Source organism: Haliotis asinina, chromosome 6 (assembly GCF_037392515.1).
Source record: "Haliotis asinina isolate JCU_RB_2024 chromosome 6, JCU_Hal_asi_v2, whole genome shotgun sequence".
Taxonomy (NCBI): Eukaryota; Metazoa; Mollusca; class Gastropoda; order Lepetellida; family Haliotidae; genus Haliotis; species Haliotis asinina.
Genome location: NC_090285.1, coordinates 54,635,887 through 54,661,929, shown reverse-complemented (window position 1 = coordinate 54,661,929; position 26,043 = coordinate 54,635,887). Strand labels below are relative to the sequence as shown.

The window sequence follows — 26,043 nt, the reverse complement described above, 5'->3', positions numbered from 1 at the left end:
TTGTGGGGATAGCTAATGGGATCAGGTGGTCAGACTTACTGCCTTTAGGACACATGTGTTAATTGTGTACATTGGTGTGCATGCTGTTATAGAATTCAGAATAATTCACTTAGCCTCATTTCAAGCCTTGGCCTGCTCAATGGTGCTTTTCAGGAAAACAGTGGAAAAGAGCTAATGGCTAAACAAAAAGCATTGTTTTTAGAGACTTCTCAAAAGATGGAACAGAGTCCACAGATTTTTTATGTCCATTGGGATGGAGTTCCAGAGCCGAGAAGCATACACAGAGTAGGTAGTTTCAATGAGTTGAGTAAAGGTTGATGGGATGAAACACTGCTGGTTGTATGAGGATCTGAGAGTTCTTTCAGGCTGGTACAGATGAAGAAGGTCTTTGAGATACTGTGGTGAGGAGTCCACATCAAGTGTTAATTACATTTGAACATGATACCATGCAAAACGGGAAGCCAGTGGTGTTGCCTTTTCCCAATTGTATGGTCCAGATTTGATTATTTACAGATCACCGCTGGAAATTTGTGGAGTACAGTGTTAATCAACAAACAACAAAAACACATTCATATACAGCTGAATGTGGTGCAAAATACAAAACACCAACGCCCCCAATTAATCAGTCATGACTATCTGCAAGAATTGATTCAAGCAGGATGGAATTACTGAAATCAATAATGAAACAAGGTGTGTGAAACTAAAATCAACACACATCGTTAAACACTGTGCTATAGTTGCCATTCCTATATTTCAAACCTAAAACCTTACTTCAGTGTGAAAAAATGGAGTTCCTTCATAGAGTACATATATTTAGCCACAATGTGTCCAGATAGAAATTCAAAACAAGAAAAGTGAAGTTGCTGCCAAGAAGGTGAAGAAAAATAACATGATACTTATACACCATCCAATTCTTTTCGGCGTCGAAGGCAGTCTAGTGCTTCAAGTGTTCACCCTTCAAGACCAAGACCCGAGTTCAATTCCCACATGGGTACAATGTGTGAAGCCCATTTCTTGTGTCCCTTGCTGTGAATATCACCAAAATCAGTATAAAACCAAAAAGACAGTGAGTAAGTACAAAGTGCCTTATTCAATATTCCAATATCCCTAGAATATCCTGGTCGTAGACATCAGAACTCTTAAACTGTATCAATTTGGGGAACAGTTACCTCCGTCTGAGACATGGTGACTTAACACTGTAACCACTAGCCTCACCAATGTTACTGGAAACATAGACACTGACATCACATGAACTGACTTGGATGATGTCAAGGTAAGCGTGAAAGATCCCAACCTCTATGCTGCCCGAGTTCCAACTGTAATCACAGCATGTACCTCAGGTCTCATTCCACTGCTGCAACTTGGCAGAAATTCTGTTTCTACCCATCCAGATGAAATATAAACGGGGAGGAAACTACAGCAACCTGACCGCCTGCCTAATGATGTCTGATCAGGAGAGTTGATCTCTAGTGACACATCACCACATGAAAGCACAGGAACCTAATGAAGCTTAAAGCCTTTTTTTTTATATTTCTGTATTTAATGAAAACCTTGAAAAGAACCAATCCCTCCAGGGCTTTTTAAACTTGCCCTGAAAATTTAACTTGAGAACACAGAAATATCTCATAGGAGATGAGCTTAAGAAATTATAGTTGAATTAGCAGGTGAAAAAATGTAAAAGATGCTCATTAACTCCTCCCTGAAAAAGTTTAAAAGAAGTAAAAGTATAGGTTAACATTTGATCAGCAAACTACGAACATTCAAGGTGAAGCCCACAAGTTCTGGAGTCCAGGAACATTATCAGTGGAACCAAGACATTGTACCTCTGGAGACTAGAACAATGTACTTCTGGAGACTAGAACAATGTACTTCTGGAGTAAACAGACCACAGGTATGTACTTCTGGTGTGAAGAGACTACAGCAATGTACTTCTGGAGACACTATACATCTGTGACTAGAACACTGTACTTCTGGAGTAACAGACTACAGCAATATTTTTCTGGAGTAAACAGACTAGTACACTGTACTTCTGGAGTAAACGGACTAGAGCAATGTACTTCTGGAGTAAACAGACTAGATACATACTTCTGGAGACTAAAACACTATACATCTGTGACTTGAACAATATACTTCTGGAGTAAACAGACTAAAGCAATGTATTTCTAGAGTAAACAGACTAGAAAGATGTACTTCTGGAGTAAACAGACTCAAACACTATACTCCTGGAGTCTTTGGACACAGGCCTGAAGACTATACATGCTCAGGACACTTGAAAGCAAGATGTGTAGACTTGTAAAATCCATATATAACCTTCAAACATACCTAAATTGTTTTGACGGAGATATTTGTCAATTAACCTTGGGAGATTATTGATAGCAGAGTTAATTACAAAGCTGATGTTAAAGCAATAATGATCTAATCCTGGCTCACAGGCAGAGCATGATGATCTCCTGGCACGCCATGTTGATGACCCCTGTCACGCCACACGGTCAACAATGATCCTATGTAAGCTGTCATTGTGAATGTGAAATCTTTTGAAGATCTAGCCAGGGCTTCACTTTTAGCCACGGAGCATGAAAATCCTGGCATGTCCAATATATCCAAATGTTGAGAATCTACTTTTCATTAATTCCAATTGCAGGAAGCCTGCTCACATTCTGTTGCTACTGCAGATGTTGTACATTCCATTCTCTTGATAGAATATCAGTTCTTTCTCACATATTTTTTCCAGTAAAACTTTTTTTCATCATCATGTCTGTGCACTTCAACTTTATGTTTATCTCATGTTCTGTGTACTCTATACAACTGCGTATCGCCTATGCTCTGTGCATTATAACTGTGCATTGCCCATGCTCTGTGCATTACAACTGTGTATTGCCCATGCTCTGTGCATTACAACTGTGTTCCTCTCATGCAATGTGCATTACAACTGTGTATCTCACATGCTCTGTTAACTGTGTATCTTCAAGCTTTGGCACAGAGGCTTGATTTAACTCTGCTTTGAGCAATACAGTGTTCCCAGAAATTGAGAAAATCTTTGTTTTTTTTTCTAATGATGCTAAGATTGGAAAAAGGGCTTTCACTATGCACTAAGCATACTAAATAAGGGAGACAACTCTCGAAGGCTTAGAAGGCAGCTCATTACGTCAAGAGTTATCTCCCTTGTCTGAGCACACAGCTTCCTGTGTTGACATGGCAGAATTTACAGCAAGAGAGAAAAGAAAGCTCATTCTAGATGATTTTGAAAGGGGTGAGGCTGATGCTAAAGTGTTAGCTTGTAGACATGGTATTCCTCTGTCTACAGTATACAGAACTTTGAAGAATATTCAAACAGGAACCGGGACAGAGCACAAAGCAGGGGCAGGTCGGCCTAGGAAATTCAGTGTTGTGGATCGCCGAAGACTTGAGCAGATTGTGAGTAGGGGCAAATTGAAAAGTGTTGAGAACATCAGAAATGAAATGATTAGCAGAGGAAGTCCTCAGGTATGCAATGAAACAGTTAGGCAGGAATTACAGAGACTTAATTGGGTGAAAAAACGTGGAATTCCCTCGCCGTTGATGAAAGATGCACAAAAGGAAAAACGTTTAAACTGGTGTCGGGCTCATGAAAATCAAGATTGGGATAATGTTTTCTTTTCGGATGAAAGTTCTGTTTGGCTTTTCCCTAATTGTGTGAAAATTTGGACCAAAGATACTGTCAAACCTATCTACCAGCTACCAAAACATAGCCCGAAGTTTCACATGTGGGGTGGCATATCGGCTCGCTGAGTGAAGCCATTGTGTGTTTTTACGGGAAACTTGACAAAAGTAAGATACGTTGACATTCTAAATGGTCACCTTCTTCCGACAGCACAAACATTGTATGAAGATGATTGGATTTTCCAGCATGATAATGACCCAAAACACACTGCACGCTACACAAAACAGTGGTTGTCAGGCGAAAATGTTAAAGTTTTAGACTGGCCCAGTTACAGCCCAGACCTAAACCCAATTGAGAATGTGTGGGGAGTCATGAAGGACAGAATAAACCAAAAGGGACTGAGAAATATTGAAGATATGAAGGCCGAGGTGGTCCAATATTGGGATACCCTGTCACACGATTACCTACAAACTTTGATGGGTAGTGTGCCTAGGCGTATTCAGGCATGCATTGCTGAGCGAGGAGGTCTAACAAAGTACTAAAACAAGACTGAGACTGTAAAAGGATGATGTTTTAACATGTTTATGTAAGCAAAACGCCAGAAGTTAATAAACGTAATGAGTTACATGACGCAACATGATTCTCAATAATTTCTGGGAATACTATACTCTATCAACATTGTTTTAGAGACATTAACAAATGATGTTAGACACTTTATGCATAAAAGGACTTATTGAAATCAGATCCATTCTGCTTCATGCAGAAAGGTACAAAAATTGGAAGGTAGGATCAGATTTTAATGGGGTCAGGAATTGAACCTGTGCCTAACAGAATAATGAGCAAACACTTTAACCACAAGGCTACCCATCCATCCTATATGCATGAAGCAAAGAAGAAGCATTACAATACAAAATATGATCATAATGGGGTCAGGAATTGAACCTAAGCATGATAGTTTCATGAGCAAACCACAAGGCTACCCATCCATTCCTCACAGACAGAAATTAGTTGCATCATGAAGATTATTATTATCTTGCAATATCAGAAATACACCAAATATTCTCCACTACTATATATCCTATTCTTTATATAAGAAATAATACTTGAAGAAATAAAGTTCTGATCCATATTGAACACCATGTTTAGTTAGGAAACTGAAGAAGAAGACATAAATATCTCACACCCATTAATCATAGCCACCGCCAGATGAGCAGACGGCCATCATGAGTAAATGACAGTCTCATTAGGACTTCCAAGTTGAGTGTGTATATATTCTGCGAGAATAACCAGTCTTCAGATACACACATAAAATACACAGTGTGGTTGTGAAGATGGAAATATCAAAATGGGATTATTGATGAACTGTGTCCATCGTAACAAGAGCATATAATGAGACAAATGTCAAAACTCAGGAGATGACCGACAAAGTCTTATCTGACATCACCACAATTACCAGACCTCGTTAACCATCAGCTAGATCCAGTCTGGACATCAATACCCTCGATTCCCAATCAAATGGCCACCCAATTTATACTATTAATAGTCTCAGTGTCTCCAATCTTCCCGACTGGTACTGTTTCTGACACACTAATTAACCTCTGCTAATTAACACTACTATGTATAGAATCATTGTTATCTGCTTCATGCATTACAGATAACTTCACCTTCAAAAGTTTTTGCAGGCATACAACACTGTCCCAGTGCCAAGTGACATGCCAAACTTGTAAGATATCACAGTTACAAAAAGGAGACATGGGACTGAACAGTAAAGAATATCTTCCACAAGAGTTTTATTACATTTCAAGATAAAGAAGACATAAAGATCTAAGTCTATCTTGCAGTTGCTTCCTTATAGGATTTATAAAAAATATACATACATTATTTAACACTCTGACAATGACAATCAAAACTGGGGAATTGCTCTAACCTGGAATCTCTTCCAGGACAACAAGCACCGAGTATTCATTCTGACCTGTTCTTCTCACAAGTTGACTAGCATTTGATGTTGGGAACCTGCTGTTACTGGGAATCTGCTAGGATAACAAGCATGAAGCATACACTCTGACACATTATTATCACAATTGCTCTCTGAGTTACTTTAACTACCAACTTTGCCATGACGAAAGGTGTAAGAAATCAAGAAGCAACAAAACAGAACAAAGACAAGTCTAAAATGTTCAGATTTTGTATTAAGGCAAAGTGAGCAAGTTATAGAAAGTCGCAAGTCAATTTCACAATACAGATTTCAAATACAATACCAGTGAGACAAAATCTAAGGCAATGGGTCACAAAATATAATATAGCAAACTCATCAAAGTCTTAGTGCAAGAGAGAAAGTTATGCTAAATGTAACACAGCGAGTGGTCTGACGACGGCTATGAAGAAAATGCATTGGCAGCGATTGATGCTGTATACTCCAGTAATGTGAATGTGCCCATCCAACACGGCAGCTAGCCTTTATATATACATTCAGTCATTTCCTGAAAGTTCGAGCATATACGACCATCGTTTTACACTGCACTCAACAATATTCCTGCTACATGGCAGTGGTCTGTAAATAATCATGTCTTGACCAGACAATCTAGTGATCAACAGCATGAACATCCATCTGTGCAATTGGGAACCAATGTGTCAACCAAGTCAGCAAGTCTGACCACCCACTCCCGTTAGTCCCCACTTATGACAAGCATAGTCGCCTTTTGTGGCAAGCATGGGTTGCTGAAGGCCTATTCTACCCCAGGATCTTCACAGGTCAATAAAGACCTGAAGATATGAATAGGAGTTGGTCTTCAGCAACTCATGCTTTTCGCAAGAGATAACACATAGGACAGGGTGGTCCACTTCGTGGACACGTTATCATATGCCAATTACATAGATCGATGCTCATGTTGTTGATCACTGGACTGTTTGGTCCTAACCTGCCAACATATTGCTGGGTGGAAAAACTAAAACTCACTAAAGCTTAATCGCAAACACTGCCATAAGATTAGAAGGTCACTACTGTAAATCAGTATTCACAGACTTGCTAAATTGTGATATGGTAACACAGTGGTGTAGTGATTAGCATGCTGGCCTCTCCTGCCTAAGGCCCTGGTTCGAATCCCAGTGGAGGCACCACAATTTGTGACCTGGGTCTCATGGTGCGTTGTGTCCCTGAGCAAGGCACTTCGTCCACATTGCACTCAGTCCACAATGCTGTTTAAAATAGGTACTGAAAAGAGAAAGTACAGACCTATACGGTCGTGCTTAGTAGCAGCTTTGAAGGTACAATTCCATCAGGGTAATACTGCAGCACCAGAGAACAGCATCGCGCTGGATTCTAGGCACAAAAATTACCATTAATTACCATTAACAGAATCAAGAGAACATTCAAGCTTCTTCTTTTAACATCAGGATTATATAAAGGATCCACTGGATTTTAAGCAGAACTATTTATTAATAGTTACTCAAGTAAATCGGAAAGTGCACACAGTGCCACTATACCAAGAAACATACTTTTAAAATTGTGTGGAAACATGAAACATACTTTAATGTTTCCAACTTATTACACATATTCCTAGCCGTAACATTTTATCATTTTTAAAAGAACCTAGTCTTTATGAAAAGATACAGATTTCAGAAAAATTATCAGTTTTTCTTATATATGACTAATATTTCAGACTATCTTTGAGATCATCCCTTTTAGCACTGTTCTTTGCATGTGTACATGTCGAAATTCATAGTTACCGGTTGTTGGCGCAAATAGCTGGAAAATTGTTGATGCTGTATAAAACGGCATTCATTCATTCAGTAAATACACATGTACAAAACCACAAGTTGATTCTTCTGCTCCAGAGAAAAAATCTTTAAGAACAAAGTTGGAACATGTCTCAGATATGGCAAAAGCTGTCTTGGTTGGCTGGTGATCAATAACAGGACCGAAGTCAACAAGACATAACTTCAATATGATAGATCTGTCTCCAACAGATGACAATGTCCAGCATCCTCATCACATCGTGGCAAATCTCTGTGTGATAAACGATACGTTGATCAGTTGATTAAGGAGACACCCATCATTCATCAGCTATGTGGTGTTGCATGTAACGACGGGTAACATGTCTCTAATGACATGGTCCAAGGCTGTAGCACAAATAGTAGGACACTTCGAACAGCTGGTGCCAAATAACGTCTTGCGAACATCAAAGTCAGAAATCTGCGGAGATGTTGACTGGTCAATACCTTCACCAGGTGGGGCCCTTCTGATCAAACGTTTCGAAATACATCATTTATAAAGAACAGAACAATAAGGGAAAATATAGGAGTTCATTTTGCCTATTATTGCAGTAGTCCTGGATGTATCAGAACTGTTGCCCACATCTTGAAAATTGTCCAGACAGGGGTGGTTGGGTCTGTAGGTGGAAGGGTCACAAGATAACAGCCATTTGGAAATGTAGGGACAGATGGCTCGGCTTTACTTTCAATTCTGCAGTTGTTATTCCCAAATACCAAAAGCAAACTGGTTTTGTTTTGTATTTCTATTTATATAAAACTTTTATGAGATCTTAACAACTGTGACAAACACAAACTTCTTGATTTTAGCTGAGGATTTTAAAAATGAACCCATAGTTCATTTTCAAACATGTTGGTCTTTCATAAAGAGATCTGACTCATCATGACTAATAAGCAGTCTTGACTGACGCCATTTAGATCTAAATTTTTTTGTCCTTAATCTTGGAAGTAGATAAATTTCAAATACTGACAGTTAGAATAGAAGCTAGTTAGACTTTCATCTTCAGATACTAACTTAACTAAAATATATACATAGTTAGATAAGTTATTGAGTCATTTCTGCTGAAACAAAGAAGAGAGGAGAGCCAGTAAGCGATGAGACGCAGTGGGAGATCAACCAATGGGTGGTGAAACATAGTAGGAGAGCAACCAATGAATGTTGAGATATATGGGAGAGGAACCAATGAGTGATGAAACACATTGGAGAGCAACCAATGAATGTTGAGACACATGGGTGAGTGACCAATGAATGTTGTGACACCTGGGAGAGCAACCAATGAGAGTTGAGACATGGGAGAGCAACCAATGAATGTTGAGACACATGGGAGAGTGACCAATAAATGTTATGACACCTGGGAGAGCAACCAGTGAGTGATGAAACATAGAAGAGCAACCAATGAGAATTGAGACACATGGGAGACAATGAATAATGCATCTGTTCTTCTTACAGACTATATTTCTGTTCATATCTGTGATTTTTCAATAGAAACTGTATCATTCAAGCCAGCAGGGTTTTAAAGGGGTTCAAAAAGAGCCACAGGGCAAGTGACTTTAAGAAAGTGACTTGTCCTGACTTATTTTCCACTTGCCCTGGTTTTATGACATAACCATGATGATGTAATTATGAAAGAATAAATTAACATGGTATTTGATGTTAATGTTTAGAGGACTATTTACTGAAAAATGATAAATAGCCAAGAAACATATCCCTACTTTATCATCATTGCGAAATTTAATAGCTACAGTTTTGTCAGATCCGAAATGAAATCCAAATTTAGTCAGTTTGAACCTGTAAGAGGCCATTATCTAGTAGCCAACAGACAAGTAAGATACCATCATTTGATTGCCCAAGATGAAAACTGACTTGTCGTAGGCATTGAGTGATGGGATTTTTGAACCCCTGGTTTCATAGACAATGTGTCTGCATTTGTGTATGTGATTTTACAGTTTTTGCCCAGACACCAAGCTGTTCAGTTCCCCACCTGGATACATTTCTAGTGTTCCAGGGCCGTGATGTTGCTGGAATATGGCTTCACAAAACAAAACTCACTCACTCACTCACTCACTCACCATGCTACTGTTTAACATCAATAGCCCCTTAACACATAGTTTACTGACTCTAGCCAATCAGTGTATGTTTAAACCCATTACTAAACACAAGGAAGGGAAACAACAAGCATCTTGAAACATCTCTTGGTGTATCTGGGATTGAACCACTTACATTCTAGTATGCAGGCAGACAGTCTACCCACTAAATCAGTGAGATCTTCTTAGAAATACACACAATGTATAACACTTAACAACTGACAGGGAAAAACATTGAGAAAACTTTGTGAAAATGAAGGCAGGGGAACAACAAGCATCGTTAATCTTGACATGAGTCTGGGGATGGAGCCATTGACATTCCACTGTCTGGTAAATGCCAGCAATGTGTTCTAGATCAAAAGACAGTATAATTGTAAAAACTTACCTGTAAGATGTCTGCTTGCGGATGGTAAAGTGTGCAAATCGGTCACCAAGACCACCATCCGGGCCCTCTGACGAGTCACTTCGATTCCCCTCCTCAAAACACCAGCCCTCTGCCATCACTTGGAGTTTGGGGCGGATCTTCGCCACTCTGTACGACACCCCACATTAATATTTCTTCACTTGCTGAAAAAACACAGGTGGGAAATCCAAAGTTAGTCCTGGTGACCATCCACCAAAGCTTATATCAAGTGTTTCCTTAAGCCTGTATTTTTTGACACCACCCTATCGGGCTGAAAGGACAGCTTCAGAGCCACTGACGGCGACCAGGCTAGGAATCTGCTCGATAATTGGCATGTTGGAGAGCGACAGGAGAGGCATGTCCACCATCCGTGCTGTCGCAAGCTCAACAATCCATTTCAACCAGACATGACAGGAAGGGATTTCTTTTTAAGCAAAATACACAAAAATTGAAGCAAAGCAGAGTTAAATGGATTACAGAAACATTAACACCTCATTCATCATTGCCTTTGCAATCTTCATGCCTGTGGTAAACAAGGGAAAAAAATACATACAATCTAGAACTTCCCAATAGGACTGCATATGACATGATGATTAATTAATAACAAACAAGGTGCACAAGTGCATGTTTCATACAGATTGTGAGAGCATTTCTTGTGTTTACTCTTTCTGGAGTCAAAGAAGTGATGCCAGGCCTTTCTAAGACGCCTCAGAAACATTTCAAATTAATCAAATATTGATATTTCTAAGTTTGCGAAATTTTATGCATGAGGAACAGCAGCCTGTATAAAGTATAATCTTGGGCATCAACCATGTGTGCCCCTCCAGCCCGAATATATCAACAGACACCCCATATATCTGCACACATCTTATATCGGCATCAACCCTGAGTGCCATTCTAGTCTGTAGATCTTGACAGACACCCCATATATCAACACAAACATCTTATATCAGCATCAACCCTGAGTGCCATTCTAGTCTGAAGATCTTGACAGACACCCCATATATCGGCACACACATCTTATATCAGCATCAACCCTGTGTGCCCCTCCAGCCTGTAAATCTCCACAGACACCCCATATATCGGCACACATCTTATATCAGCATCAATCCTGTGTGCCCCTCCAGCCTGTAAATCTCCACAGACACCCCATATATCGGCACACATCTTATATCAGCATCAACCCTGTGTGCCCCTCCAGCCTGTAAATCTCCACAGACACCCCATATATCGGCACACATCTTATATCAGCATCAACCCTGTGTGCCCCTCCAGCCTGTAAATCTCCACAGACACCCCATATATCGGCACACATCTTATATCAGCATCAACCCTGTGTGCCCCTCCAGCCTGTAAATCTCCACAGACACCCCATATATCGGCACACATCTTATATCAGCATCAACCCTGTGTGCCCCTCCAGCCTGTAAATCTCCACAGACACCCCATATATCGGCACACATCTTATATCAGCATCAACCCTGTGTGCCCCTCCAGCCTGTAAATCTCCACAGACACCCCATATATCGGCACACATCTTATATCAGCATCAACCCTGTGTGCCCTCCAGTCTGTATATTTCCACAGACACCCCATATATCGGCACACATCTTATATCAGCATCAACACTGTGTGCCCTCCAGTCTGTATATTTCCACAGACACCCCATATATCGGCACACATCTTATATCAGCATCAATGATGTGTGACCGTCATACTCTTATATGAGTAACAACCGTTACATATATCAGCAGACACATCTCTTTTCATATTATTATTATAGGATATCTATACATAGCACATATCCTTGCAAGCATCCATTTCATGCAAAGCATCCATTTCAGATACTGGCGCCGTGCCCAGTCCATTTAGGCACCCAATCTATATATACTCAACCATCTTACACACTGGTATCCACCCCAATTGATAGGCATCTATCTCTATATCCAGGCCCCCTAAGTAATGGAAGGAATTACGGCAAGTTTGAAGGAACTGCATCTCAAATGTTGCAGCGATATCGGGTAGTTCAGAGGTAATAACAGAAACACAACAACCCTATCAGAAACAATGTCGGTACTACTTGAAACAAGTTCACCAATCTTCGGAGATTTCTCGGCTCCGTTCCGTGATTTGTCGGTCGCTTCCTGAAAGTCACACATCTCGGTGAGTTTTGTTTTAAGTTTCTACTGTTTTCATTTTGATAATTATCTACACTGATTGGCATCCATACATCTGCATTAACAGAAACGATTGGCATTGTCTCATAATTCAACATATGCCTGTGAATTTCCATCCATACATCTGCATATCTATCTAGTATCTATCTGTTTGATTGCAATCACATATCAGCATCTACCCTGATATTGACAATCCACCCAAATACTCAGCACCCTTACACATGCCAACATTCAACCAATGCAATGACATCTACATACAACCTCCGTTTATCTGACAATCTGCTTTATCCGATGCTTTAGTTGGTAACAAATTGAATAAATGTAATTTTGGCCTCATTTATTTAGTGCAATATCCTCAGACGATGTCAGATTAACGAGACTTGACTGTCCAAATGTCAATGAATGAGTGAGTGAGTGAGTGAGTGAGTGAGTGAGTGAGTGAGTGAGTGAGTGAGTGAGTGAGTGAGTTTAGTTTTGAGTCTCTTTTAGTAAATATTTCAGCAATATCACAGCAGGGAACACCAGAAATAGTTTTCACACATTATACCCATGGGGGGAATCGAACCAGGTCTTCTGTGTGATGAGCAAATGCTTTAACCACTAGACTACCCCACCACCCCTGTGTCAATGAAAACAGGCATCATTTAAAAGCTCCACTGAAATTAATTTTGTAACTTGAATAACATCACAAATCAATTTTCCACTACCATAAACCCAGACCAAGTTCCCAGATGGGTCATGGACAGCAATCAAACAATACACAAACACACAAAAAAATTAAAAATTAAGAGTTTTCAATGCTAATACTTCAAAATCTGTTATCCAGAACTCTCCATTATGTTCTTGAACAAACCTTCAGCTATCTTGCAGTAAAAAATAGTTCATTGACAGTTTTAGCTCTCAAGGCCGTGAACAAAGCAAGGTCATGGTGATCATAATAAGAGCTATACTGCACTATGCTTCGTATTGAATTATGAGTATAAAGCATGATAACACATGCCAGCCTCAAATTATCTCTCCAAGACTATGGCCGTATTGATGTGCCGAGTATATAACACGCCTCAGACTATTGTTAGCAGCACCATCAAGATAGAACGTGATACACAATCTATATTTAGAACCTCTGCAGGGATTCTTGGGCTAAAATAAATGGCAAGATCCTTCAGCGGATGCTAAGAAATACCAAGTCTAATCATGAGTTCTCAATTTAAATAGCATTAATATCTTTGGTATAATCGACTGATTCTTCAGTGAACTATTTTTGTGTCTCTTCCCTTACCTTATTTCATGCTTTCAAGGAGACAAAGAACACTCTGAACTGTCTCAACAAGCAAACATAGAGATGAGGTCTTTGGTCTTTTTTCGAAATGTCAGATAACTTGTTAATATCATAACGTGATCTAACCAAGTCAATATCTTCATAAGTGGCGCAGCAGTGAAGGAACACAACTGTGTCGGATTAAGACACCAGGAAGGATAAAATTTATACAACTGTTGGATTTACTGAGTGTTTTCATTCTGATCTTCCTGATCTTTTCCAGAACTACACAGTATCACTGGTGCAGACTAAAAGCTGACAAGGTGCATTTTTTTGTCTTGACTAGATTGTGTGCTGACCTGATCATAAAGGGGGACCTATATGCATGTTAACTTCAATAAAACAAGGAACACATATTCTGGTGTCCCCCACAGTCATATTACTGAAATATTGCTAAAAGCTGCGAAAAACCAAAGTCACTCACTCACCATTACACACGTTAAAATACCTTAAATCCATCTAGTCAGATTGTGAAAGTAGAAGCAAGACGTGTTTTCTAAAAGGTTAATATGGGGCATTCCTAACACTGGACACTGTCTTTTGCTTCAGTTTGCAATGAGTGAGTGAGTTTAGTTTTATGCCGCACTTGGCAATATTCCTGCTATATGGCAGCGGTCTGTAAATAATCGAGTCTGAATCAGACAGTCCAGTGACCAACAACATGAGCATCGATCTGCGCAATTGGGAACCGATGACGTGTCAACCAAGTCAACGAGCCTGACCACCCGATCCCGTTAGTCGCCTCTTATGACAAGCATGGGTTGCTGAAGACCTATTCTACCCCAGGACAGTTTGCAATGAAGTAGTACCTTTGAGAAGTAGTGTCAATCTCAGGTATATACGACACATAACATAACTTCCTTTTGTTCAGTTTTCAAATTATTTATCAAGTACTTTGTAAATATATATTTCATGGCCTAGGCTGGAATGACAGTCACCATTTTGAAAGTGAACCCATAAAGATTAAGAAAGCTAAAGTCTGTTTCACAATTATATTTCAAAGTTCTCAAAACATAGTTCCTTCTTAACCTGCAATGCAATTTCATTTACATTTATGTTTCGAAGTTTGTGGTAGCAAGTACTGAGATCTGATTTCAATGAGATTGGTAAATTGGCAATTATTAATTTTGGCTAATGACATAAGACAATCAAATGATAAGTTTACTTGGCACTCCAGGTGTATAACTATGAACCAATTTTCTATCTCTAAAACTAGAACTGAAAAACAAAAGTCAATCAGCAACTCTGTTCCTTAATGCTTGGCTCCTATAAACTCCAAGGACCATTGTTAAATTTACAACACTGAATGTTGATTTTGTCTACCCAAGTCAGTGACTGCCAATTAAGTTTGTCAAAGAGTCACATTTTACACCACTTTGCATAGAATTGTTGTTCACTTGAGCTTATCAAGGGACATAACTGCAGACTGACAGACTGAGTTTGGTTTTACATTGCTTTTAGCAATATTCCTGCAACATCATGGCAGGTGACACCAGAAATGGGCAACTGCTGCTACTCCACATGTGACATGATTGAGGCAACTAGGATTCAAGATTATGGTCACTTAATTCAAACTGAGTGTGTGAATTCAGTTTTACAGCACACAGTCATGTTTGCACTGTATGATGGCGGTCTGTAAATAATCAAGTACAGAGCAAACAATCTAGTGATGAACATCATAAGCATCATTCCATGCTCTTGACACATGATGACATGTACCAACCAAGTCAGCGAGGTTAACATCCGATTCTGTTTGTCACCTCTTAGGTTGATGAAGATCAGTTCTAACCCGGATCATCACGAGTGTTTTCATAGTGAAGTCTGAACAGGGCACCTCAGACAACTGGCAACACCTGCTTATTCACACGCATGTGAGCGCGAAGCGGGAGTAAGTGGTTCTCCTGAATCAATGATGTAATTATCGTACTGTACTTTGGTACAAGCTCACGTGGGACAGATAATCCATGACTCGACAATGCACATTAGAGAGAGAATCTCATGGGGAAATGTACTCCATGAACGGAGAATATACCATGTGATCTGAAAGTAGCAGTATAATCAAAACTGTCATTTGGTAATGTCATGCATGATGCTGATATGAAAGACAGTAATGGTCCACTCATCCTTTACCTCATAATATTACCTGAGAGATAATTACCAGATCCTCAATAATGTTTTACTTTTATCATTTTAGTTTTTCATGGCCTCCATTCTTCCAAAATTGTTCTGGTAACTCCCTTTTGCATTTTGTCATTTCCTAGCAGGACCCATGTTTTTTCAATGAGTCAGTTTTGTATTGACCCACGTTCATCTCACAACCATCTATGGGGAGGTGGGGTAGGCGAGTGGTTAAAGCATTCGCTCATCATGCCGAAGACATGGGTTCTAATCTGCACATGGCTACAGCATGTGATGCCCATTTCTAGTATCTCCCGCTCTGATATTGCTGGACTGTTGCTAAAAGCAGCATAAAATGATATTCACTCACTCACTCACACCTGCCCAATCAATGACTGGTATATATCATGGTACATCAAGCAACTGTCACAGAAGCATCCTAATGGAGCTATGGATCATGTGTACAATATATCCCATTTATTTATACCCTGACAGTGTCTTTCAGCAGCTACATCAAAATGGTTGGATCAGTGAGTGAGTGTGTGAGTGAGTGTGTGAGTGTGTGAGTGTGTGAGTGAGTGAGTGAGTGAGTGAGTGAGTGAGTGAGTGAGTGAGTGAGTGAGTGATATCATGGTGGGGTATACCAGAAATGGCCTTCACAATTTGTAACCATGTGGGGAATTGAACCCTGGTCTTTGGCATGACAAACCAACCCTTTAACCACGAAGCTACCCCATTGTCTGAAGTGAGTGAGTGAGTTCGGCCTTACACAACATTCCAGCAAAATCATTCCAGCAGAGGACACCAGAAATGGGTTTCACTTATTGTACCCTTTTTGGGAATCAAACTGGGGCCTTCTATGCCAAATAGAACCTGATGCACGTCTACTTGTGGGGATTCATGGTCAGAATAAGTCATCAGTGCCCAATGATCATTTATGGACAGACAACTTCTTTACTGCAATGGATGCCACATTTGGTGTACATGCTAACACCATTTTCAAGCAATCGGTATACGTCTACAGTGAAACATGGTATACATTATTACAATAATGAACTTGTCTATCCATAAAATACTGTTTCTGTTCATTATACAAGCTTTAAGAAAAGACTGCCCAATCACTTGTTTGAAAACAGTATTAGCATCCACACCAATGAACAAGTTGCTTACCCATAAAAGATTCAGTTTTCGTGGTAGGTTTTGTATGAGTGCGTGGAGAAATAGAATAATAAATAAGTAGTCCAAATCTTTTGTGCCTGAAATTTTCACAACAATCCTGAATAATCTAAAATAATTATATTTCATACATGTTGCTGTTTTAAGGTACTTTTTAAAATTAAGTAGATCAGAATATCTGCATCCAAAACATGCAGGCAAAATATTGTTTGCATGATTTTTTGCATGAAAAAAACGCTGGTTTCTGTGTTAACGCAAACAATGAGATAGTTCCCATTCATCACACCAGGATCAGAATGCCACTCAAGGTAGTTTCAGTGTAAATCTGAGGACATAGTAGGTCTCCAGTGCCTAATGCTTGTTTTGCCGCAGGAAATTCCTGGATTACATAGGCCCCTTGCTCATCTCCCAGTGGCGATTTCATGAAAAAATACATCCCCTATGCACAATGCCTACCTTCTTGTGTGGACTCTTGGACAGAATATATCTAAGCAGGCCCTGAATACCCATACGTTCCAGCCCTAACATTCAAAAATACCTTGTTTTCTCTCTATACCTGTACTATGTATGTACCAGGTAACGGCACAATAGCAGGGCTCCAGATAACTTTTGGGAGTGTAGGCGTACTTACATCTCATATTGCAAGTGGAGGTGTACTGGGAATTTCGAAGGAGTACTGACATATTTTTGTGTCTGCAAGCTGGTGAAGTGGTTTGTTGTTTATAATATTAAACAACTTTTCAGCTATTAAACTTTACATATGTTACCCGTACAAAGGTATTTATGTGCGTATATGATACGCTTGAAATTTTATATTATGTTGTGCGTCATTGTGCTATAGGCGTACATTACGCATGTACGTCCCTTTCTGTAGCCCTGCAATAGTATTAACCTTTTATAAGCTTTGATATATCACTATCTAACATCTGTAATATTTATTGCTTTGTACGTGCTTTCTCTCTCTGTATTGGAAAGGCACTGTAAAAGGATCAGGTAAATATACTACTGCAGCTATACATATGATCACATCCTCTTAGGCCTAAAAAGTTGAAGGTCCGGGGTAACTAACAGGATCGGGTGGTTAGGCTCGCTGACTTGGTTGACACATGCCATCGGTTCCCAATCGTACAGATCGATGCTCATGCTGTTGATCACTGGACTGTCTGGTCCAGACTGTATTTACAGACTGCCGCCATATAGAGAAAATATTGCTGAGTGTGGCGTAAAACTAAACTCACTCCCCTAAAAAGTCTCGGTTTTTATGTATACTACTGTAGACACAAATATATAGCACAATAAAAAGTGAAAAAAGATACACAAATCCAAACCTACAAAACCTGTTTCCAAATACCCCAAACTCCAACATTTCCAACAAAACAATTCACACATCTAATACCCTCCATAATATCAACCAGAGCTTGTATACCATCTTCTTTGAAATGAGGACAAACCACATTATCAAAGCAACTGCAGAAATGGTGATGCTGTAAGTCTGTAACTTGACCTGCAACAAGTACTCCCAATTTTCCCCTCTACTCCCCAAACGTGATGATCTGTCATTCCTGTGTCTGTAACTCCCTTAAGGCATATCACTGCCATCATCACCCAGTAATGCTCATCAGGACTCAACATTCAAAGAAAATATGGCTAAATTCCCAAAAGGTATATTGGCCACTTCAAGTCTGCATCTTGAGGGCTGACATTACAGCTGAAAGCATCACTCCCTGCATGAATCCCCTGTGCAATGGCTCTGAAATGATAGTATATAGGTCTAATTATCTCAGAGCCCGCAGCATTGGAAGCAAATATCCATGACAATATGGACGGTGAGTTCCCCAATGCCTTCAAGACACACCTTGTGGATGGCAATACACATGAATTAACACTATGAAGGCATAACACATACTTTCTCTGGTACCAATGAGCACAGTATTCAATTACCTACAAATCAAGGGGGATAACTCTAATGACAATGTCAACACTCAGCTGAATACGCTGAAGATAAAGCAGTTGCCATCCAGGTCAGACACCACCAAAATCATTGAGGTTGACTTGACTTATTAACCTACAAAACACCTAAGGAAGCAGTGGAGGAGTAATGTTGGTCACTGTAAACCATTCAAATCCTGCTGTACCATAGTCTACCTCTTCACTCACTCAATTATGATCTGTTCACTCATTTAGTCATCTGTTCTCTCTCTCAGTCCCCTGTTCCCTCTCAGTCATCTGTTCAGTCATCTGTTCTCTCTGTCATCTGTTCTCTATCTCAGTCACCTGTTCTCTCTGTCATCTGTTCAGTCATCTGTACTGTCACTTGTTCTCTCTCTCAGTCACCTGCTATCTTTCAGTCACCTGTTCTCTCTCTCAGTCATCTGTTCTCTCTCAGTCACCTGTTCTCTCTCAGTCATATGTTCTCTCTCTCAGTCACCTGTTCTCTCTCTCAGTCACTTGTTCTTTCTGTCACCTGTTCTCTTTCAGTCACCTGTTCTCTCTCTGTCACCTATTCTCTCTCTCAGTCATCTGTTCCTTCTCAGTCATCTGTTCACTCAGCTAAACATCTGTTCTCCCACACACCCAATCATCTGTTCTCTCATTCAGTCATCTTTTTTCACTCAATCACCTATTCAATCACCCATTCTCTCAATCATCTTTTTGCTTTTTCAGGTCAGGTTCTCTCCTATCGCATTCGCTCTTTCACCCAATCACCTGTTCTCTCAATCACATTTACTCACTCAATCATCTGTTTTCTCAATCACGTTCACTCACTCCATCATGTCTTATAACTCACACTATCTTCCGTTCTCTCAATTATGTTTTCTCAGTCAATCATGTTCTCCAAATCTCCCAATCATCTGTTCTCTCACACACCCAATCACCTGTTCACTCATACAATCACCTGTTTTCTCCCACACCTGACTCTTCTCTCACTTAATCATGATTTTTCACTTACCCTATCATCTGTTCTCTCACACAACTGTCTGTTTTCTAATAATCATGTTCTCTCACTCAATGTATCCTCTGTTCACTCACCAAATCATGTGTTCCCTCATTCCCTCGTCACTTCTGATACTGACCACTTTTAGCATGTGTACATCACGTTGCTTTTTACAATAGTGAATACATTTCTTTCAATGCTTTGACTGCGTCACACTTAGTATGTCAGATATTGATGCTCCGTTTCTCCTTATTTGTCTAATCTAACAAATAAAAAGACAAATCTCTCACTTTCATAACCTTTGATGTTATTCAAGGATGCTCCTTTAGAAGAAAGTCTAAACCAGAGCAGCTGTCACAGCTAATGAAACATACTAAAGCTTTGACACCATTTTCTTACTGGGGCCCGATTACTGATGTGATGGTGATAGCAGTCCCCTACCACATCCTTTAAAAAGACATTTATGAAACAGTATCAGCCATTCTGCTGACTGGGTGTCCATATTAGCTGTTATGAGCATGCTCTTTCTGCACAAGAAAATATGAATTGCCATTATGGTGCTTGTCAGAAACTTGATCTAAAACTGCTTTCATCACTGTATCATGCCAAACGTTCCAGTCAGTGTTTGGATACAGTCACATGATCATTTGAGTTTGACATTCATGAAGATAGCTGACCTCAATAAAAATCAATTATAACCAAAACATTCAAACAATTTTTGGACAATACATCCATACTGTTATATACATGGAGAAAAAGCGCTAACAATTGATCAGCACTGTCAAACATCGAATGCAGTAAATGGACTGGATTCACAATAGAAATTGATGAACAACTGGATTTCTTTCAGAAGAAAAGTACATGCATGCGAGTGTGAGCGTGCGAGTTGGTGCATGTCACCATAGCCTGTTCAGGTCTGTTGCTGTAGTCCGGATGATAAGACTTTTGTTGCGGAGGCTTTGATGAGATAAATGTCCATCACATCCTTAACATAAAAATCTGTCGTTCTCGTGTTTACGATAAATGTCACTTGAGTCTTTATAAGATATATGTTGCTGTAGACTGGACTGTTTTATGCTAAATTCTGCCTTAATTTTTAAAAGATAAATGTCAATCGCATTCTTTAAAGATCTGTCATTTTAGTTTTTATGTCAAAGGTAACTTGAGTGTTGAAATAATAATGTCACACTAGCCTTTATACCATCCATGTCACACTAGCCTTTATACCATCCATGTCACACTAGCCTTTATACCATCCATGTCACACTAGCCTTTATACCATCAATCATTGTCACAGCTACCAATATACAACCAATGTCACGCTACCTTTGGTACAATGTCACATTAGCCATTTTATCATCAATGTCACATTAAACTTTTTACCATCAATGTCACACTAACCTTTATACCATCAATGTCACAGCTTACCTATATACCATCAATGTCACACTACCTTTGGTACAATGTCACATTAGCCATTATTTCATCAATGTCACAATAACCTTTATACCGTCAATGTGGTATTTATCTGGTCACACTGGTCTTTATACCATCAATGACACACTAGCCTTTATACCATCAATGTCACACAAACCTTTATACAAAGTCACACTGGTCTTTATGCCATCAATGATGCACTAGAATTAATATATGTCACACTGGTCTTCATACCATCAATGACACACTAGCCTTTATGCAACGTCACACTGGTCTTTATGCCATCAATGATGCACTAGAATTAATATATGTCACACTGGTCTTCATACCATCAATGACACACTAGCCTTTATGCAACGTCACACTGGTCTTTATGCCATCATTTACACTAGCCTTTATACTATGCCAAACTGGTTTTTATGCCATCAATAACAGACTAGCCTTTATACGTCACACTGGTCTTTATACCATCAATGACACACTAGCCTTCCTTTATACCATCAATGTCACACTAGCCTTTAAACCATCAATGTCACACTAACCATTACAAGAAGACACATGTCACTCTAAAGCTTAGCCTGTGATTGTTACAGTGTCAATACCGACAGCACCAAATAAAAAGTGTTCTGACAGAGTGCCATACAGGCAGTTTGCTCATGACGCCGGGGCACACCGGAAGTTCACTGTCGCCCTGTCACTTTAGCATGAACAACATGTTCGAATAAGGAACAATGCTATGTCTGAATGCACATTCATGTTTTTACAGTCAAACTGACCACTATTTATCACTCTATTTTTAAGTGAAACATACCACTCACTAATTAACAAGATACTGACTGACTCTTCCCGTTTCTGAATAATCTCGGGAGTAAGTGTGAATTGTGTTGTTACATCATTGGAACCTAACTGCTTCAAAGGGTTGCGTCGTCTTTCATGTGCTGTTTTTCACAGATTCGTTTTCATAACTATTTGTTCATTGGGATTGAAAAACAATGCGAGTATCCGAGTAGACAGAAGCCAATGTTTACAGATGTTTCTAAATGCACTTTTCCTGGGACTGAAACTTTGTGCTGATGTAGACGGAATGCCAGTGAGGCTGACATTGTCAGAGTTCACTTACTCATTTTGTCATTTAATTACCTTAAATCAACCTTTTTGACAACAGTGCACAATTCTCTTCTGCAAACCAAATTTCATAGAATCAGAGGGTCGTGCCTCAATGAGATAATATGAGGTACAATATGTGGGTTGCTGTAGAATTCACATACATTTTGCGGGGTAGATTATCTTGTTTATAGGTTCGTCTAAATCTGCAATCGTGAAACCTGTTTTGAAACATGAAAGCTTTGTTTTCACAATCAGTTGCCATTAATCTTGTCACCTGCTTTGCATATTTTCTGAGATACAACTGGATTTCATAGACGATTCTGACAAAATCGCTGGTTGTCGTAATGGTTAAAAACCATTCTCTTACATGCTGTGTCATGCAAAATCCTTTTGGTCATGATTCAAAAACATGTTTAACTACAAGTAGGAAATAGATTTGTTCTTCTCACTTGATGAAAACAAACCATAGTCTAACTGATTCTCAAACTTTACACTTTAGACCATGGCACCATAATCTTAAAAAATGGCAGCGCCCTGTCATGAACATCTGCCAATCTGAGAATAAATGCTATTTGGGATTGTTTCCACGGAGTTACGAAGTGTAAATTACTTTCTACTGGTGGTAACATAGGCATTTGCTTCATGGACAAATGGATTTTGCATGACATCGCTTATAACATAACAATTTCAGTCTTGGAAGCAAGAGTCACTATAGCATTACTTACAATATTATTGTCACTTCGACCACAACGTGACCCGTGAAGGTCCCGGGGTAGAATAGGCCTTCAGCAACCCATGATTGCCATAAAGGGCGACTCAGCTTGTCTTAAACGGGATCGGGTGGTCAGACTCGCTGACTTAGTTGACACATGTCATCGGTTCCCGGTTGTGCAGATCGATGCTCATGCTGCTGATCACTGGATTGTCTGGTCCAGACTCGATTATTTACAGACCGCCGCCATATAGCTGGAATATTGCTGAGTGCGGCATAAAACTAAACTCACTCACTCACTCACTCGACCACAACGTGGCTTCCGAGGAAGAAATTGTCATACTAGATTTAGTGTCATGCAAAAATCTTTTGGTCATCAATCATTTACGATAACTAGTAAGTAGTTTTGATTTCTTTAACTCGATGAAAACAAACCTAAATACCATCTTCTATCTTGGCAGCAAGGTAGGTGTCGAACCACCTGATTTAATACTACAGGCTTCCACAACACCTGCTTCGAATCTCACAAAGAACATATTTAGCAAGAAATGAGAAGTCTGGCGGAAATCTGAGGGTGGTGACACCATCACCTGACACCTGGGAGCAACTGACGGCAACGCAATGATTTGTATGTCTTTGATGATGTTGAGAAATCAGCAAATTGATGAGTTGTTTACACATGTTATACACAGCTAACTGAAAATTCTTCCTCACATGACGTCACTGTGGTTCGTTATAGTGTTTTGGCAACAGAGTTACGTAACTTCACTGGCAGGCGAGAGTGAAGCAGGCAACTTTTTGGTAACTTTTAATCGCTTGGAATTAATTAACCACATGTTTTCTAATAATGAATGGTGTTCTGCTTAAGACTAACCATAAGTCCTTCATATGTAATGGTTACAAGAGTACAAAAAAGAAAAGTTTATTCATTCTTTAACATATTTTACAAATTAAAACTTCAAAATTCATGACAAACTGCAAACACACAGTATGACCTGTGTGATAACACAAACATTAATTACATGAAAGCTAACGACATCAGTAAGCACTTTTAACAGATTCTTTCAATCAGGAACTGACTAGAAACCCCCAAACAAACATGAATCCTTGAAAATGCTCACCTGTCAATCCTGATCTGGGGTCGACTCAGAATACTGCACAGACTCAGTAAGCAGACAGTCTTAACACAAAAATCTGAATCTGTCTGATTCAAGAATCAGATTTCAACTGTTGTGGATGTATCATCAATCTAAATATAAATTCAGACAAAGATTTCTTGATCAGTGAAATTTAAGCTGTACATTTCCCTGTGATGGATGGTCTGCCAGTTACCTTGCGACTGTCAAGCAAGCAATTAACTGGATCAATACACCAGCCACTACTGCTACAATTGAATGTTACCACCAGCCTACAGATTAAACAGAATCATTCCGAAAATGTCAAGTTATTATTTTCAAACCTTAATGATAAACAGCAGCGATCAGTTCATGCCATAAAAAGAGTAAATGTTAATAAAAAATATTGACTTGCCTTTGCATGTGTCCGGGTTTTATGTGATGCACATACATGCAAATGTACAGAACTATCCCCCACCCCTACCTACCCCAAATGTTCACTGCATCCAAATGGATGCACAACATTATTCAATGGACCCACAACACATCTATGACTTTGCTAAGTATTTTGTTGTTTCAGAGAAGCTACATGCATCATTTCACCCATCAGTTCACACGATCAATGATTCATTCCAGGCTCTTAGGAAATTATCAAAGCAAACAGTTACTTCACAGGACATTCATAATGCCTGCAAGGATCCTTAAAACTGAGGCAACTAATGGGATCAGGTGGTCAGGCTCGCTTACTTTGTTGACACATGTCATCAGTTCTTAACTGCACAGATCGATGCTCATGCTGTTGAACACTGGATTGCTTCATCCACAAAACTGAGACTACAATAGGTTGTTCAGCTTGACCTCATCAAGTGAATACTAATATTCAATCTATCATGTTTCACAATGTCGAAATTAAAGCACTATATTCCAAATGACCAGATATTATCGACAGAATTAGAATTATACACTATTTTCCCAATGTTATTGAAACAAGCATTGTCTTCCCAAGATGAAGCTTGGTGATGAATAAGAAAATTCAGTGACCAGTTTTTGAGAAAACATGTTGAAAAGCTTAACATGCAGGTGAACATGCTGAAATCTGAAAAGTGTCTCCATGACCTTGAACATTGAGTGAAGGTGACCAAAATCTACCTTCCCTAGATGAAGCTTGATGTCAGTTGTGAAGAAAATCCAGAGATTGGTTCTTGAGGTATTTCACTGAGAAGCTTAACATGCAGATCAACATGCTGCAATCTTCAAAGTGTCACCATGACCTTGAAAATTATGTGAAGGTCACCAAAATCAACTGGGCCCTGTGTCTTCCCTAGAACAAACTTGGAGTTGAATATGATGAAAATCCAGTGAATGGTTCTTGAGATATCTTGCTGACAAACTGAAATCTTCAAAGTGTCGCCATGACTTTGAAATCAAGTTAAGGCCAACAAAATCGAATGGACCCTGCACCTTACCTAGAATAAGCTTGGTTTGAATATGAAGAAAATTCTGGGAATGGTTCTTGAGATATCTCTGACAAGGGTAGAAAGGTTAAAGTCCCCTTGTGACCTTGGAATGAAGGTAAAGGTCACCAAACCTGACTGAGACCTGTCTTTTACTATGATGAACTTACATACCAAAAATGAAAAGAATCTAGAGAATGGTTCTTAAGATTTTCCAATTTGCACATACAGACAGACGGACGAATGGAGCGTAATACTACAACCCATGTAAACAAAAGATCGCTATGCAAATCGAAATAGTGCTAGACATTTTAGGAAACTAAATCATTCCAACAATGATGTTTAATTAGATGTGTAGACTCGTCATAGCAAAAAGAGTTAAGAAATATGTACATTATATTGAATTAATTGTATAACCTGTGACGAATCATCTCTCTGTGGATTTCTGGCCTGTGGTTGGCTGCATGGAACTCTGGGACACAGAGTGATTACAAACCGATCTCCATAATAAAATCGCTTCTTACTGTACCCATGTTAGGAAATGGACTCAGGTCTTCACAGGATTGGTGGACACTTCTCCCATTAAGCTACCTTACCT

The 26,043-nt window shown here is 39.4% G+C and overlaps 1 protein-coding gene across 1 annotated transcript in view; it reads right to left on the bottom strand.

Annotated features, from left to right (window-relative positions):
• Window positions 1–26,043, bottom strand: part of LOC137287555 (diacylglycerol kinase zeta-like) — a 309,083-nt gene that overhangs the window by 234,837 nt on the left and 48,203 nt on the right. Inside the window, exon 2 of the mRNA XM_067819919.1 lies at window positions 9,879–10,060. Coding sequence (XP_067676020.1) covers window positions 9,879–9,994 — 116 coding nt within the window. The 5' untranslated portion in view covers window positions 9,995–10,060. The remainder of the gene's footprint in view (window positions 1–9,878; window positions 10,061–26,043) is intronic.